At 46.0% G+C, this 17,415-nt stretch overlaps 1 protein-coding gene across 1 annotated transcript in view; it reads left to right on the plus strand.

Moving 5' to 3' along the window:
- Positions 1–266: 266 nt before the first annotated feature.
- The window catches only part of LOC119456276 (atrial natriuretic peptide receptor 1-like), a 163,933-nt gene continuing 146,784 nt past the window's right edge, over positions 267–17,415 (plus strand). The window contains exon 1 of the mRNA XM_049669661.1: positions 267–360. Within this exon, the coding sequence (XP_049525618.1) occupies positions 330–360 (31 nt within the window). The 5' untranslated portion in view covers positions 267–329. The remainder of the gene's footprint in view (positions 361–17,415) is intronic.

The following is a 17,415-nucleotide window of genomic DNA, read 5'->3' on the forward strand; positions in this document are numbered from 1 at the left end:
TGCTGGCCCCGGTGATACGATACGCCTCCGAGTGGGGGCTGCCTTTGCTGACGGCCGCTGGCCAGAACGAACACTTCGACACCAAGTCCATTTACTACCGACTGCTCACTCGCATGAACGGCTCCTTCTCCAGCCTCGGCCAGGTGTTCGTCGAGGTGATGCGCCAGTTCGACTGGACCGTGGTTGCGCTACTGTTTCACCAGTACCGCGACAACTCCAAGGGCCACACCGACTGCTACTTCTCCCTTTCGTCGGTGTTCACTGCGCTGGGAAAGAACGCAACGCACCACTCGTTCGACGAGCACGAGGACTTCGGCGATATCCGCTCGATGCTCGAAAAGATCTCCCAGAAGGCGCGGAGTAAGTGTGCACTGTTTTCTGTTCTCTGTCACGAAGGGAGCATGAAATCTGTTTCTCACAAACTGAAAACTAACCGAAAAGAAGCTTTGCAGAAATATTTGTAATGGTCAGCGCGCTAACACCGAAGCATAACACCCTGCTCCTTCTGAGCGCACCTCCTTACAGTGTGGAAACAATGCAAGTGTGGTAAAGGGCAGTAATATTTCTCGGCATTTGGTACACTGCTTTGCGAAAGTAAACAAATAAAAAAGAGGACACTGCATTTGTTACGATCGTAAATGAGTGATAGCGCGTACAAACCGGGAAATGAAGGACACGCTTAACAGAAATTTCTCGTTATCCCCTAACACTGTCCATCCGATATAACTTGTTCATTGAACCGGAACATGACTAACGCTTAATTCTGAATTGCAAAATTAGGATGGCGTGAACGCTAAGCTAAGAGCGTATCAAGTTCGGCAGTGAACGTCCACGTGGTGCTTCCCTGGGAGATTGCCTTTACGCAGTCATCGAAGCTGAAACAGGAGAAGCTTTTGTCGCTTGTAAAACACGGTAAAACATGCGGTGTCCTGTTATAAATTAGTTGGGGGTGTATCGTCTTTCAGGAAAAACATTGGAGCTGCTTTGCCAATATTACACTTCTCATAAAGCTGGATAGTAATCAATCTGGATGTGTTTCCCAAACTTTTGTGTGCTGTGACGATATCTTTGTATCACATGAGCCACTCAATCTCCGCAAAGCAGCGTCGAAGAAGAAGTTTAGTTGTAATTTGCAATTAGTGAACGTAACTAATAAGTTTACGCGTAGAATGCCTCACTGTAGTGCAGAGTACTCAGCTAGCTAGAGTTTTGTGAATTTCCTGTATGAGAACTATATTGGAGGCGTATTTTTGCGACAGTCAAATTCTTTAAATTACGTAAAATTGAACTATTCATAACAAGGCTATCAAACGTTTCGTTGGCCTCCTGGTCCACTACGACCAAATTAAGATACGAGAGGCGCACACACGATAAAAGAGATTGGTCAGAGCCAAAACATCGCTTTACGTGATAAATTGTTCCAGCTTTTTTTCCGTTGGACGGCAACGCTGATAAGGTAATATAAGTCACTTGCTCATTGTTAAATCAATGCTGAGATAAAATCAACAGTTCTAATACATTTTATTCACACACGTACCGCTCTAGCGAATCGAGTATAATTCGATAAAAAGAACGGTAAGTTAGAATTTTGACGCATCTACAATTTATGCCTTCTTAATACCGAATAAAGCATGTCATAAGACATTAGCTGACCAATAATACCAACAAATATTATAGATCGACAATATCAGAACACAATGTTTTAAATGCAGAAGATTGTAAAAGTCTGTGCGCAACTGTTTGTTGCAACTTGACATATGAACTATATTATTATGGAAGCGCTTCGCACAAAAAGTAAACGATCAGTATAAACACTTTTTTCAAAGAATGAAGCACGATAATTGGCGAATTTTATTCTTTGTATCTAAAGATGGTTTTTACAAATCTAACGCCGGAGTAAAGTAAGTATAAAACGTCGAAAGTTACCAATTAATTCACGTTCAGTTAAGCGCAATAAATAGGTAGCGGTGCACTTCAAATGAGAGCTCTCATCCATTGGGAAAAGGTTGGCGTAGAAGTACAGTAAGCAATATAATAGAATAATTGGTTTGCTTTGATTTGATTTCCATTTACACACACACACACACACACACACACACACACACACACACACACACACACACACACACACACACACACACACACACACACACACACACTTACTGAGGAGTGGTAAATGGAGGTGGATGAGGGAAAGAAGCCGCACAGATGCGGCTTGAGGTAACCTCACCCCCTTATGCAAATTAGACTTCAGTAACCCGGGTGTCCCACGCATTTTGAACCAGATTTTAAAAATAGGCAAATTCCACGTAATCGGACAGAACCAAGCTAATATGGTGTGAGTTATTATTTTATATAATGTTATTTTCGTTACTTTTGATGATGCGCCAGATTTCCGAGAAGAAATTTGAAAAATACTTCGACGCTGCAGATAACGTTAGCGTCTCCATTCGGCCTCTCCACCAAAGGAACGTCGCGTGGCGTAAAACGAATTAAATATACATTGCCTCTCCCCTTCCACGGTTACCGCTTCGAATATACTGTACACGCATTACCATTTCCTTGGCCGTTTACATACTATGTGTCCCATGTTACTTGTGCCAAAATTTAAAAAAAATACATTCAAGTGTCACGTAACCGGACTGAACCAAGAGAATGTTGTTTGCTGTTCCTTGGGGCAAGCCAGACGATTTTTTTTGTATTGTGTATAATTGCACAGTTATTATTAATTACCGTATGAAGTATTTCAAGTATTGTATGTGGAGAAAAAGTGTCAATGATAAAATTGTAGACCATCCAGAAAAATTCCCGATACACTTTTCTCTTGCTTAATACGTGCAACAAAAGAAAATAATTTTTTTCAAAGCCTGAAAGAACGCCTAAGTAGTAGTGATTTTATTGAAGAAGAAAATGACGCTTATTTCGAAAGAACGCCTAACACGAAAAGGGGCCGCGTGACTACTCGCGTGGTACTCCACCCCAGCAATGATTCCAGCAGAGAACTAGGTTATAACGTGATTGACACTGCGGTGGAGATGCTGGCTACTGCATGTATATAGTCATGCCAGCGATGGCGCGTTTTCCCGTGAGCGGCTTTCCACGACCATTTTTCCATTGTGGCACCTTCGTCACCAATGTCTCGCTCGTTCTTCCTAATGATCCGTGATTTACCGCTTTATTTGATAAATCTCCCTACGTGCAACGCCGTAATAAAAACTATCTTGATGTCGGAACGCGTCTATGACATTTTGCCCGAGAGGTGAGATGAGCGTATTCACACGTGGTATCCTGTAGACTAATTTGAAGAGACTGCTGTCTGCTTAAAGTGAAGTACCTATGCGCCGTCATCTGCCGTGATATTCGCCACAAACATTTCGTTAACTGTAGTTGACAAACAGATCTGGGGCCTTAATTCGAATCAATCGCTTTGGTGTACGATACTTTCAGTCAAGGGTGACTGGCTAAGCAAGCGGGTACTACTCCCATTGGTCCAGTAAGGTGCAGCGCACGACTTCTTGGTACACAGGAATGAACGTATCTCCGAATATGAATAATCGACAATGTAAAATGAATAAATGTAGAGAAGAGTAGAGAAGTTATTGAACAGAGAGAGATAAAGCATGCATAACGTAATGTATGATTTCTTGATAAAGCCTCTAACATTGAGAGTTATCTCAAATTAAAAACTATCCATTAGTTCTGTGGCATATGCTGCACTTCTGGTTGCCTTAAGGTGCACGAAACGCTTCGTAGAATTTGACCCGGGAACCATTCCGCAGTTACAAGATTATTTCACATATATGCGGAAAGTCGGACCAAGAGGGACCGGTAGAATACAAATATCGTGCTATTGAATAACGCCTACAAGGGCACGTTCTTGCGATACGGAAATCCTGCCATTTCCTTCTGATGTTCCATTTCTACCTTTGTCGTCCAGGATGAAAATACTCCGAAGTAACGTCGTTTTCTAAACGACGTCTCTAGATATGTTTGCCTATGCATACCACGCACAACTCTGCTCAACGGCGCACTGGCACCTTCAAGTCTTAAAAACTTTGCTTTTATAAGTTTAATGCTGTTTGTGTGTTGCCTGGTGTGTCTTTCTTTTCTTGCATTTTTCGTGTAAGTTAAGACACGCTCACGCACCCCAAACCCCAGTCTTCAGTTATTCGACTTCACATCACGCGAGTCCTGAAAAGATGTTTGCCAACGCGGCACACCTTAGTGGAGTGCGTTATCAGTCATTGCATTCGGAATCTCCAAGCAACCCCCTCTTTCTTTTTTTTACAGTAAGAATGTGTTCTTGATGTGTTTTTTTAGTTTCTTTGAGGTAGGAACGTGAACTTCGCCGCGTCTTTTTTCTACAGATCGTTTGCGTGAGTATCACGTCATATTCTACTTGGGCATAACAGAGCCAAACGTGGAGGTGGTTCGGCCTTGTTCAACGTGAAAAATAAATATGTTGTACGCATGCAGTGCAGTGCTGTTCAAGAATCAAACTTCTGCTATGCGACCACGTAAAAAGTTCGCAGAGTTTTCTTACTTCCGAAAGGAAGAAGCATGAGTTGCACTGAAGCTGATGCTCCACCCCAGGTTTAGTTTTGCAGCGAAGCTGTCAATGGCTAGGATCTGGGTTTTTATTGCGTCCGCACGGAAAAACTGTCCCTAAAAAGTGAGATTGAAAGAGCCAACAAAATCAAACGCATATCACCGCTCGCGTTGAAGATTGGTTTAACAGCCACCTCTGTCTAAAACGATGCATCTCTGCGAATGTATGACGTAGTGCGTGACGTAGTGTGCACCTGATAAGGCGACCAAGGGGAAAGGGTTGGCTCCATTCAGCGCAACCGTGCGAACGCGCTCGTGCCACTGCTCACGCGTTCGTCGTCTTCTTCCGCAGCTGGCTCCGTTGCCGCTCACCCTTCCAGTGTAGAATTTCACTTCACTTCTGTCGTCGTAATGAAGATGCCGCGCTTACGGTGGTATGACCCACTGCTTAGGTGGGTATGAGTCATTCATTGTATTACGTGACTGACAGATTTAATAACATAGTTGATACGCGAATGTGTGTGCGTACTTATCGTCTTGATGACCACCGATCAGGACAAAAAAATATGTTCGTACCTTTGTTAAAAATTCTGTGTCGCCTCTGTGTCGTGCGCTAAACAGATTCGCTGGTCATCCACCATCACAGACGGAAAGGCTCATGAATTTTTTTTAAATTTACGTTGAAATGAGCCATTCTATTTGTGAGGTCGCTATTTTATGCCACATTATGTAATCACCAGAAACACGTGAATTAAATGAGCATATTTACTTGTAGTGTTATAATTTGTTAATTTTTGTAATCAAGAAAGGTTTTTTTTCGTTTATGGGAACTCCAGCGAGCAGTGTACTAATAGGAGCTAATTCTGCGTAGCAGCCGTCCTTGCAGTATGGAGTAACTGCCACGCTTTATAGACCAGAATTTTGTATAGCCTCCTTGAGAACGTGTAAGCAGCGCCGCTACTCTGGACACCAAGTGCTGCTATCTGGTGGGTACTGCCACAGACGGTACAAAATGTCTGTACTTGCGGTGCGTGTTCGCTTGTTGTGGTTTCTTTAGACCTGTTCTTGCTGCACCTGTTTAGCTTCTTGTTTTCTGCATATTCTGAGAAGCGGGATCTGCAAAAGATATTCGCCCGGTGGCACTGTACCGTCGTTGGCTGCACCAACAACCAGGGAAATAGGACGCTACTTATGCAACAGGTCCTGCGACATACACGCAGACGCGAGAAGCTTCTGTTTGTGAGATGTGTATTCACCGCACCAGTTTTCTGCGGCAACTGAAAAAAAAAACAATTGGTAGTGGCTTTACGCAGAAAAGACTTCGTTCCCAGCTGGTTTCCTCGGGAGAGTATGCTTTTTTCTGCCGCAAACTACGCGATAGTGTGCGTCCTGCTTTCTTACGCTACGGGCTCGGGATAACAGTGTCGTTTATGGCTGTTCGGCATCCTTAGTTTGGGCCTGCTTGGTCCACTTTCCGGACGGAAAACCCACAGAGGTCAACCCGTAGCAAAAAAAAAAAAAAAATCCTGCGCTTGTGTAGTTCAAATTCAGCGCAAATGCACCTCCACTAACATGAAACTTGGGGAAGTGCGAAGCAATGATGCGTCAGCGTTGTCGCTCAATGTGCGCCTGCAGCTCGACGTCCATGGACAAAGGAAGTTGCTAAGCGCGCCAACTGCTTATAACAGTTCCTGTTCCTTCTCTCTTGCCACAAGGCGCGCGCTGATCGGGTGCTGGAGTAGTGCTGGCGTGTGGGAAACGATTTTCACGAGTTTCTGCTAATTAATGTGAGTAATGCTTTTTATTCATATCGATAATTCAGCTCATTCTCAATCATGTTAGTTTATTTTGAACCAGTTTCGATCAATTCTGCACTTGTTTTGACCCTGTTTTTGCGCGTGACCACGACGACATGAAATCAAATCACACGCCGACAGCCAGGGCCCCTAAAGTGCTTCGCACTTAAAACTGCGCTTTAGATACGAAATAAAGGTGAGCAGAAAGCGATCTGGTGCGCGTGTAGACTTCGTAACTTTCGTAATTGTTCCGTTACGGCAAGTGTAATAAAGTTCAAGCAACTTAATGGTTTTAGCGTCGTGTGTTTTTCATGCACATGAATGATCCGCTTTTGAGTACTCATGGCCACGAAAACAGAAAGCAGCATATGGCTAGCGTGCACAGAAACAGGGCTGCGCACTCGTCAATGTCTCGCTCGATCTTCTTCTTTTGTAGCGTTAGCTACACTGGCCTAGCCAAGCCCGTTTCGCGCGGCACATCAAGAGCCGTGCTGCGCATGCGCAAGGATCAGTGATGTCACACGGCTTGCGCACCGGAGCCACCGGAGCCGGCACCTCTCGCGCACTCCGCCGCCGCCGCGCGCGACTCACCGCCGCCGGTCTGCGCATTCCAGAGGAGTGACGTCGTAGCCGTGGTAGACGCACTGGCGTCGGCGCGCGCTCGCTGTGCAGTCGCCGTCTGACACTGCGCTGGAGCCGCTGCGCTTATGACTGGCGTTTGCCAGTGTGGTATAGCCATGGAGAAGGAGAGCGCAAATGCTGCTCAACAGCGCAGAAGAACGGAGAAGCTTGACTCATCGGATCCCGATGTAGTTGCCTGGCAATTAGCGGTTGAGCGTAGGAGACAACCAGGAAAGCTAAGAATAATCAGCTGAACATTTGCTAACGCTACGTATATCCTGGCATAGCCGAGCTAAGCCACTGCAACTTTTTTTTTGTCCAATATCGGCGTGCTTGGACTGCTATATAATTGTGGTATGCTCACACTCAGCTACATGAGAAGCATGTTGAGTTCATAACACAGCTGGTGCCTCCCTCAAGCGATGTGATAGTTGGATACGCAATTATTTCCGCGGTGTAATTCTGCCATCTGAAATATCATCGAGTTAAAGCAGGCAGACTTACCGGCGTACAGAGACTATAAGACGGGCGGCGGTTTCGGACGCCGTCATTGCAGACGACTAAAATCTGGAAACGTGCTGCGGCCCTTTGTCACCCGCGTCGTTAGCGGCTCGTATGCTCCTCGATTTAAAACATTACGTCACCCATATCACAGACGCAAACTAGAGGAGTATTTTTAAATCCGCTTGTCGGAGGACTTGTGAAGAAGAAGAACCTATGAACGTAAGAGCATCGTTGTGATCGACAGCACAAATATCCTGTGTGACACTCGAGCACCTTGCTCGCAAGGGACTTAAGTGTTATGTGGTTGAACCCTCAGTGCCCACACAAGAGTTCGTTGGACTTAACAGAAACGGGTCGGCAAAAACCAACCAAGAATGTGACAGATGCCTACTCCATGGTACCGATTATATCTCCAAATGCGCACCGCGAGGCACAGCGAAGTGCCGCAATCGGAAACCGGAAAACGTAGTGTCTCTTTTCAGAAATAATTACTTGAAGCTAGAGCGGCGTGACAAAAAGGGCGGATTCATAGTCATGCGGCAACGAACTTTCAATGAAAAACCTATCTCGGCGGTTAACAAGAACTATGTCCCTGTTAAAAAAGATTACAGTTCGTGTTAAGTGAATGCTTTTCGCCTTCTGCAGGGATGGGGGTCTCATGGCGCTGGCCAGAAGAATAGGGAGAATGAAAGGTAGCAATCCTAATGTATTTTTCACTTCTAAGAGCTTAAATTGGGTGTACTACCTTTCCGAACTATTACCAGTGAGTGTGTTCATGACAATGCAATGTAAAAAAGTTCCTTTTAGACAAGCCGCTGACCCAATTCAGGTCAGGTCGATGACCCAATTCGTTCGAAAAGTTCGACGGATGTATATGTGTTCACAGCGTGTTCATTTGGGCTGGTCATTACATTGCTGTTGTAAATAAAAACTTTAAACAGTGCGAAACAAGAAACCGCAAAACACACACACACACACACACACACACACACACACACACACACACACACACACACACACACACACACACACACACACACACACACACACACACACACACACACACACACACACACACACACACACACACACACACACACACACAATACAGCAATCCCTCCTGCTTTTCTTTTGTTGTATCCTGTGTTGCGCTGTTTAAAGCTGTTGTTTACAATATGAGAGATCATTCATGGTAACCATGTTTATAGGTAACGCTATGTTGGTGGATGGGGAAGACCTTTTCTATTCTGTACCGCATTAGAAGCTTCTTCCGTCGGCAATGACATGTTGTAGGCACAATGCTGACGTTTCTTTTATGAACGTCACGGGCGTGTCAGTAAAAAAACATAATTTGCTTGTAGAAGTTTGTCCAAATATGACGTTTATTGTGTTTGACAAGGAGCCTTTTCGGTAGAGGCAGGAAATTTGTACCCGGTATAGTTGTCGGCGCCTGTTTGTGACATTTTTTGAGCAGACGTTGATAGGGCCTTATACAACGTTTTTGAAGGGAGGCAACCTTTAACGATATTTATATATATACGGATGATTTTAACCCCTTTAAAGCAACATGGTGAGTTTACATCCCCTGCTGCTGTTTTGAGTGTATGTAGGAAAATAGCCGAGGGCTTAACTTTACCTGTAAATTACCTGACAATGCCTACCCGCAGTTTTCAGACGTCGAGCTTACTTGTATTTTAAGTGCACTTTTGCTGGTGTTACCATCCCCGAGTAAAGAAGGGCTTTCTACCGTAGGGTTCGACCCATTTTTAGATTGTAAAGGTAATTGTCGCGTCTTATTACTGGAATCCGCGCTGAATAAATCGCGTCCCCATCAGATGCACGTTGGCTTTCACAATCAGGTACGCCGACTCTTAGCTGCTGGCTTCCATTTGTCGGTCTTAACAGCGGTTGCCACCGAGACACTTCTCCAAAAATTCGAACATGGAACACAGAGGCAGCGAGCTGCGACGCATCGTTCGATGATCAAGAGAATATAATTGCGCATTATATTCCCCAGGTATCCCATACTGTCACGAATGTGGCGGGCAGGCACAGTGAGTGAGAAAAATTTTATGTCGAATCAGAATGATTCGCGTCCGGCGAGTTAGTGAGTTGGGGCACCCGCCGAGGTTACTGCCAAGAGTACTTGTCTCCCGGCGGCTTCGTTGGCCCGCTAGACTGCCCAGAGTTGGTCTTCCAGGTTCGAGCTGAGAAGCGCGTCCTGCCATCGCGCGCGGAGGCTGTCGGTAGAGGTCTCGCTTTCATTATCGTGTATTAGTCCCTGGCATTCCCATAGCATGTGTTCTAGCGTGGCTCTGGTGCCACACACTTTCCATCTATCTGTTGTGTATATTTCTGGATAAATAGGGTGCATTAGTATAGGACTCTTGTATGATTTAGTTTGTAGTTGTCGCCACTGGACCGCTTGCGATCTATTGGGTTCTGGATGGGGTGGTGGATAAGTGCATCTTTGCATCTTGTAATGGTTGGTGATGTCGTCGAACCTGGCCCATTTCCATACCTCGGTGTCGAGGGGTCTGCGTTAGTCGCAGCTCGAAAAGTGAGTCCTCGAGCTATATGTATACGTTGTGTGCCGCCACGTTAGCGTTGTCCTCTCCCGTTGAGTCAGGGGTGTGGGCTTGTATCGATAGGATTTGGATGCATCTGTCTTCCCTGGTTGTTTTGCCTTTTCCGAGTATGTTTAGTGCCTCAGGTGAGATCCGGCCGTTCGCGAAGGTGCGTACTGCCGTTTGCGAGTAGCGGATTATAGAGTATGTGTTGGTTTGTGATATATGGCTAACGCTATAGCCGTTTCTTCCGCCGTTTCGATGCGTATCATGTTTATAGTCAAGCTCGTGCAGCATTGTCTATTGTGGTTAACTTCTGCTGCGACAAAGCTATGTTTGTGTTTGTAACGCGCAGCATCTACAAAGACCGCGTCCTCGTCTCTTCCGTAGTTCGTCGCCATGGTCTTTGCCCTGCTCCTTCTTCTGCCCTCGCGGTGGACAGGATGTATATTGCTGGATAGTGGGTGTACCGTGAGTTTGGCCCTTATTTCCTTGGGTATGTCCTGTTTGTTTCCGTGTTGTGTGTGGTAGCGGATGCCTAGTTTATCTAGGATGTGTCTACCAGCCTTGGTCTTGAAGAGGTGCTCGTATTGTGCTATACGTTGCGCTTCTATTAGCTCCTCTAGCGTGTTGTGCAGCCCCAGCTCTAGGAGTTTCTCCGTGCTCGTGCTTAGCATGAGTCCGATCGCTTGTTTATATACCTTCCTAATCAGGCCGTCTAGTTTCTTTATTTCTGTGGCGTACCATCTGTGGTATGCCGCCATGTACATGATCTGGCTGATAACAAACGCCTGGATGATTCTCACAACGCTCGCTTCTTTCATGCCCTCGTGCCAGTTGGTGATTCCCTTGACCAATTGCATCGCCCGATCAACTTTTGCTTCGAGCTTGCGAATGGTTTCTCCGAGTCCCGATGGCTTTTTTAGCCCCGGAGAAACTTGGAAAATTGGGCGCGCGCATTTGTGGCACTGACAAAAAGCACGCCCGTCAAAAGAAGCCTGAGAGTGCCTCTGTAAGACGTTCAATGATGTTTGTGTATCCGATTCTTTTATGGGGAGAGAAGTTTTGCATCGGAAAGATTGAGCGGTGTCTGCATGACCGATTAAGGGAGCACGCTCGAAAACAAAAGAAAAAGGAAGACAATCTTGCGCATTTTGTTGCACATGTTTTTTTTTCTTTTTTTTTTAAGATGAGTGTCAGCCATTATTTGATGGAACACGTATTCTCGGAAGAAGCATAAAAAGAACGGCACGCTTGACTCTAGAAACGTATTTTATAAGTAAGAATAAGAACCAGTGCATCAGTGAGCCTTCTATTTTGCCTCTGTACTATTTTTCCTAAAGCCATTTGTGCGCTGTGCAAAGAGAGAGAGAGAGAGAGAGAGAGAAAGGGAAGCAAAGACAGGGAATTTAGCCTGTGTAAGTACTGGCTGGCTACTCTGTGCTGGGGAACAGGCTAAAAGCAATAAAAGGCGATAGAAGAAACAAAAAATAAAGTGAGAACAATTCACAAAATAACGCTATACTACACGCTACAAATTTCAAAGTAATTCGCACAATTCACAAGCCCTTAAGAACTTGAACGGAACCCTTAAGGCCTCGAGTGGCGAAACCCGTCTAGACCAGTGCCAAACACCGCAAATGATCCAGTACCTATTCTCTCAAGCTCCCAGGCTTGTTCTCCTTCCCGTTCTCCTTTACAGGTCATCTTCTTAGAGTACCAGTCCTAATCAGCGTGCTATAAGATATCAAGCTGTAGTAGATGGTCTTGATGATGAACCGAGCATAGGCAGCCATTGCGTATATATATGTGGCTTACAATGTGACGAATAAACAGTTGACAGTAATGGCTTGCGTGAAGAAGAAAGAAGTACGGGAAAGGAGGGGGGGGGGGGATGTTCTTGAGTGTTTGTACGTGTTCTCGAGCTCTCTGAAGCAGTTTACCAAGATCTGTGCAATAAATTAGAACTTCGTTTACTTGGCTACGGCAACTGTCAGCAAACGCTTATAAAAAAAGTACATGAGAAGAAGTGGTGCAAATGATTCAGAATAATTTATGGCTTTTTGTGACACTGAAACTATGGCTGGTCCGAGGGGCGCCATAGTCGATGGCTCAAGATTAGATATTCGTAGCAAGGTTTCTTTAGCGCGAGTTGAAGTGAAAGTACACTAGGGGTTGTCGGTTCCGGACCCAATAGGAATACTGTCGCTGCTGTCTGGAATTGAAATAGAATCCTCGTGCTAAGCTTTTTCTAAAAGATAGGGCTAATATAAGATACAAAGGCCAAGAAGAAGAGACACAACGGAGCGCTTCGTTGTGTCTGCTCCTTGCTCTCTGTGTCCCGGCTTCGCAGTGTTCAGAATAAGGCATGTACCAATCATCCCAAGTGAATACAATCCTGGACTATATTTCTCGTGCTGAGCAATGGGACGGCACAGCGACTGAGCCAACCCAGCGTCTGTGGCCGAAGGAGTAAAATTTTATATAAGCATCTCAATGGACTAAATTTGCTCCACAAGAGGAGAAAAGAGGAAAGTTTCATTATAAGAAACGCAGAGAGGTGGGGCTGAGGCACATTTCTCTCCCCAGCCACTCTGCGTCGGGAAATGGAAAGAAGGAAAAAAAAAAGACGAACAAACGGTTGACGATGATGACAGAGGAAAGAGGCAAAGCGCGTAACTTGCGGGTCTAATAATAACCTACAGGTTCCAGATCATTTTTCTATTTCGTAACTTTTTCGTTTTTGAATTTCAGACCGTCCTGTTCTTAGGCTGGATGGTCTAAAAACAAGATTTGCAGTCACACCAAGGGCCCAGTATACAGTCATCTGATCACGGTTGTTTGTAGAAACGCGCAAGTAAATCAGCCAACCCCTGTAGATCTATGTATTGAGAGTGCTCACATAGCAGATGCTTCACATAATCATGCACGTGGTACAGCTCGCAGTCTGCGTGACACGCAGTCGGGATACTGTGTGCGTCGTATGAAGTGCTCGTAACGACATATAAGCGCAAATATGAATCTAAGGTTGTGCAGAAGGCTGGCACTGCTGCGCTGAATTCTGTGGTATGTATAGTAATCTTGGAGTCCTATCTATAGTGGCGCCTGCGGCGATTGTCTGGGTGGCCCCGGTGCTTTTCTGTCGAATTTTACAGCAGGACAGGGTCTCTGTTTGAGATAGTGAACTATCTGTGCCTGCCCTATATCAAAAAAGTGCGCAGCATAACCACTCCATTTAGGCTTGTGTCGCCAACGGCAGCAATTAACGTAACTTGGCAATGATTGCGTTAATATAAAGACCACAGCTTATCTTTCGACGTAATAGTTCAGCGGAAACCCGCTAGGTGGAGAGAAGAAATTAAATGAAAAATGAGAAGCCACCCAATCGTAGCAATTGCCACAAAGGAACCCATACGGCTTCCTCGAAAGATTAGTCTCCCAGTTGAAGAAAATTAGTCCTGGTCCGGGACTGGAACCCGGGACCACGGCCTTTCCGGGGCAGCCGCTCAACCATCTGAGCTAACCAGACGGCTAGCAGATGTCAGGGCGAAGTCGAACTTATCAACAACTCAAAGCAAACGCAAGTGCTTGACGTAATAGTTCAGCGGAAACCGGCTTGCTGGAGAGAAGAAATTAAATGGAAAATGAGACATCCGCCAAATCGTAACAATTGCCACAAAGCGGCTTCTTTCGAGCGGCTTCTTTTGCCTTCGAGCGGCTTCAGTAAATCGCTCACTGCAATATAGGTAGAAACGGATCACAGTATCCTGCAGAACTGTCTTGGTTGCTGCCCATTGAACATGTGGCGCATACCACTATGGGGAACTGAAATTCGTATCCTATACACCATTGATTACGTCCTGCGATGCGTAACACAGCTCAACCCAGCCCACTACGGTTCATAAGGGGGTTTACGTCGTCATTAATGACTAGAGATTGCGTGCTCAAAAAGAGATGATTCTCAAATACGTAAGCATACTTAAGGTAAACTGAGTTCAGAACCAATGAAGTAAGCGCAGCTCGCACACTAGTTTTTCGCTTTGACATAAGTATGCTTTAGTTCTTTTTTTTAATCTGTATATATAGGGCTGTCTCTCAGAACCGTTTCGAAGACTTTCAGAGTGCTTTGCACCACTGTCTTATCACCATGCGTCTTTCAACCCCTAAACTCGAATGACAGAAGCCGCAGCAGTTTATCCCTTACCGAGACTCGGCCAGCCGGTGGCTATATTGCGCTTCCATGGTCTGGCGCTTCCTGTTTTTTTCCGCTCAGTCTTCCTTTGAAGCCCACGAATCTCCCACAGTCCACCTACGAAGCGCGCTTCACGAAGGCACTGCCAAACGAAACAAAGCCAGCCGTGCCGGGAGAGAAAAAAAAAGAAAGTAAAGCACGCAAGTAAACGGGCCACCCCGAAACAACACAAGTGACGCGCCTCCGCATCGACGACCCTTTCAGTGCTTTCCGCTGGAGTACTTTAACAATGAAGCCATTAACGCGAAGCCAAGAGAAAGCAGGTCACTGGGGTGACGATGGGGCTTCGCGAAAAGTGCGTAAAGAAGGAATGAGGTAAAACAAACGCAACGAAACCGGGGAACTGCTCTCGCGAGCGCTTAACTCAAGCAAAGTTCAGGAAGGGAGTGCGCAGAAATTTGTGTTGCGTGTATCAGTTCTGTGCCGATAGTCTATGTTTCTCGAGCACATGTACCTACATAGTTGTCGCAAAAAAAAAAAAGAAAGGCAAACAATACGTGACAGGTCTAAATTCTTTACAACACACTGTTTTCACAAAGCCTGATAGGCGTTCCAAAGGGAGCGGGAGGCGTTGGGCATTACGCACCGAGTGCGCTGTGGGACAGAGGCTCACTCCATTCAACGTCTCGCCTACTCAGTGCTGCATCGAACTGGGCGAGAATGGCCTGCCCGTGCTGACTGTCTCTCCAGCGACTTTTCTCTCGAGCGGCCACGGTGGCAACAAACCGCCGCGCGCTTTTGTTTCGCGCCTGCGTATCGACCCAGTCTTGACGGCAGAGAAGGCAGGCGAAAGGAAAGGGGTTGGCCTTATAGTATCCAGCCCGCCTTTGCTCGTGTTTCCACCCCAATGTGTCTTATTTCCCACAGCGAGCACGGAGAGGCGAGCGCACGACGATGGAAAGAGCGTCGAGATCCTTTTAAGCGAGGCGCCCGTTAGGCCGTCAAAGTCACTTCGGAGCACCGAGTGGAGCTTTCTCTCCGCTTCCCCAGACCCGCCGCCGCCACCGCAACTGGTTGCGGCTGTCGCTCTCGAGCGTCGTGCGGGCGGTTGCAGGGGTGGCCCGAGCCCCACGTCACTCAAGTGCGGACAATTTCAGTGAAGAAAGTGGCAGCTTTAAGCCGGTGGTTGCGGCTGTGGGTCCCGGCTGTGGCTGGCCTTATCTCTTTGTGGAACGTCCCCTCTGCCTCGAAAACACGAAGAAAAACGCATTCATGGGCTAGAAAAATAAAAGCGACAGTTTTTAAGGACAATGTCTTTCTTATAGTGACACCGTCCCACTTTTTCGTATCGCGTATCCGGACTTGTAGCCTTTTTTGGGGAATATGTGTGCAACTGGGTATGCGGGTACGTGCCCCTGAGGCCACTAGTAGCCGTGATGCTCCGGATATACATGCGTATATGGATGCATATATGCATGCATACATACATGCATAAATACATGCATGCATACATACATGCATAAATACATGCATGCATACATGCATACATACATATTTAAATATACAAATAGATAGAATAAAAATTCCAGCGGTGTGATTCAAATAGAGCGTCTCTAACAGAGAAGCTCAATACTGTCATCATTCCGCCACGGACACTTTTCCCCCACTACAGCGTGCCTCCCAGTAATGAGAGCGTAGTTTTGGCGAGTAAAACCACAGAAATTATTTAAAATTAACGCGTCATCATATACAACGCTGTGAGCAGATACCGAAAATACTGCAGTAAAATATTTGACGCAGTCCGATGCTTCTCATACTACTTTCACGCTAGAGGTAACGTGATAACGTTGTGCGCAGTGACCCCGCCCAATTACCACTCCCAAAATTCTCGGGAAGATATTGTATTTGATCGACTTCAACTGGAGCTCGCACCGCCTTCCAGGTTTTAACAGCGGAGCTGTTTAAGCTCTTGGTTGTGCCGCGTAATGCGAACAAAAACTGCTCCTGGCGATGACGTCACCGCGCGTTGCCTAGCAACAACCTCGCGGAGCGGCGAGTGCTTCGCCACCTCTCCGTGCCGTGCACATGTTGCCTTGACATGGGACGTTAAAGAGAGGAAACGGAGAGCATGCGCGTGGTGCGCGCTATGCCCGGGAGAGAGACAGAAAAATGAGAGAGAGAGAAAAGTCATAAGGGAAAGGCAGGGAGGTTAACCATGCTGAGCCCGGTAGGCTACCCTGCACTGGGGAAGGGGGAATTGGGATTGAAAGAGGAGAAGGAAGAGAGAAGTTCCCACCCTGCACATGTACAGAGTCAAGCGTTCATCGCTGAGTTTCATCACAGGCGGTCATACAGGCCAGTGCACCTCAAAAAACTCAGCAACGCCTTTGTAGCTCTGCACATAGCACTGATAGCAGACGCACTAGGCCACGGGCCCAAGATCTTCTCCTCCGTAAAAGACCTGTCGTCTAAGTGCCCCAAAGCCGTCCGAAGGGCAATCCTCTCATCTTCGTATCGGGGCAATCACATAAGAGATGTCTGGTGGTTTCCTCGACACCACATGTGCTGCAGTTGGCACTGTCCGCCATTCCAATTAGGAATGAATAAGAATTTGTAAAAGAAACTCCTACTCGCAGGTGGCACAGTAATATTTATTCTTGTCGTTTAAAACCGGTAAAAGTTGTAATTGCATCTGTGGGTCCATGGCATATAGGTGCCGGTTGGTAAACTCTGGTGTATTCCAATTTCTTAGACTTATTAGCCCTAAATACTGATAAAACTAAATATATCATATCTCACTCCAACAGGAAAATACTAGATTACATTACCTTTAATTTGACTCTAGCGAACCGAACTCTGGATTGTGTTGATACGTTTAAATATATAGGAGTTGCTTATACTGTCTCTTGCATTGGAGAGAACAAATTAACCTTGCTGTAGGAAACACGCTTTCAGCTGTTATACCCTGGCCCGTGCCCGGCTATATTTTCCTCGTGCTTTGCTTCGTTGCATATATTTTTCTTTATGTCACACCCACCTGGGTCATTGTTGTGAAATATGGGGCCTACGATATAAAACTTACTTAACACCTATACTGCAGTTCCGAAAGCGCGCCCTAAGAATATTAACAATTTCTACTCTTCATCCCCCTAGTAGCATTCTGTTTATTGACTCCGTATCCTTTCTC

The sequence above is a fragment of the Dermacentor silvarum genome, chromosome 6, assembly GCF_013339745.2.
Source record: "Dermacentor silvarum isolate Dsil-2018 chromosome 6, BIME_Dsil_1.4, whole genome shotgun sequence".
Classification (NCBI taxonomy): domain Eukaryota; kingdom Metazoa; phylum Arthropoda; class Arachnida; order Ixodida; family Ixodidae; genus Dermacentor; species Dermacentor silvarum.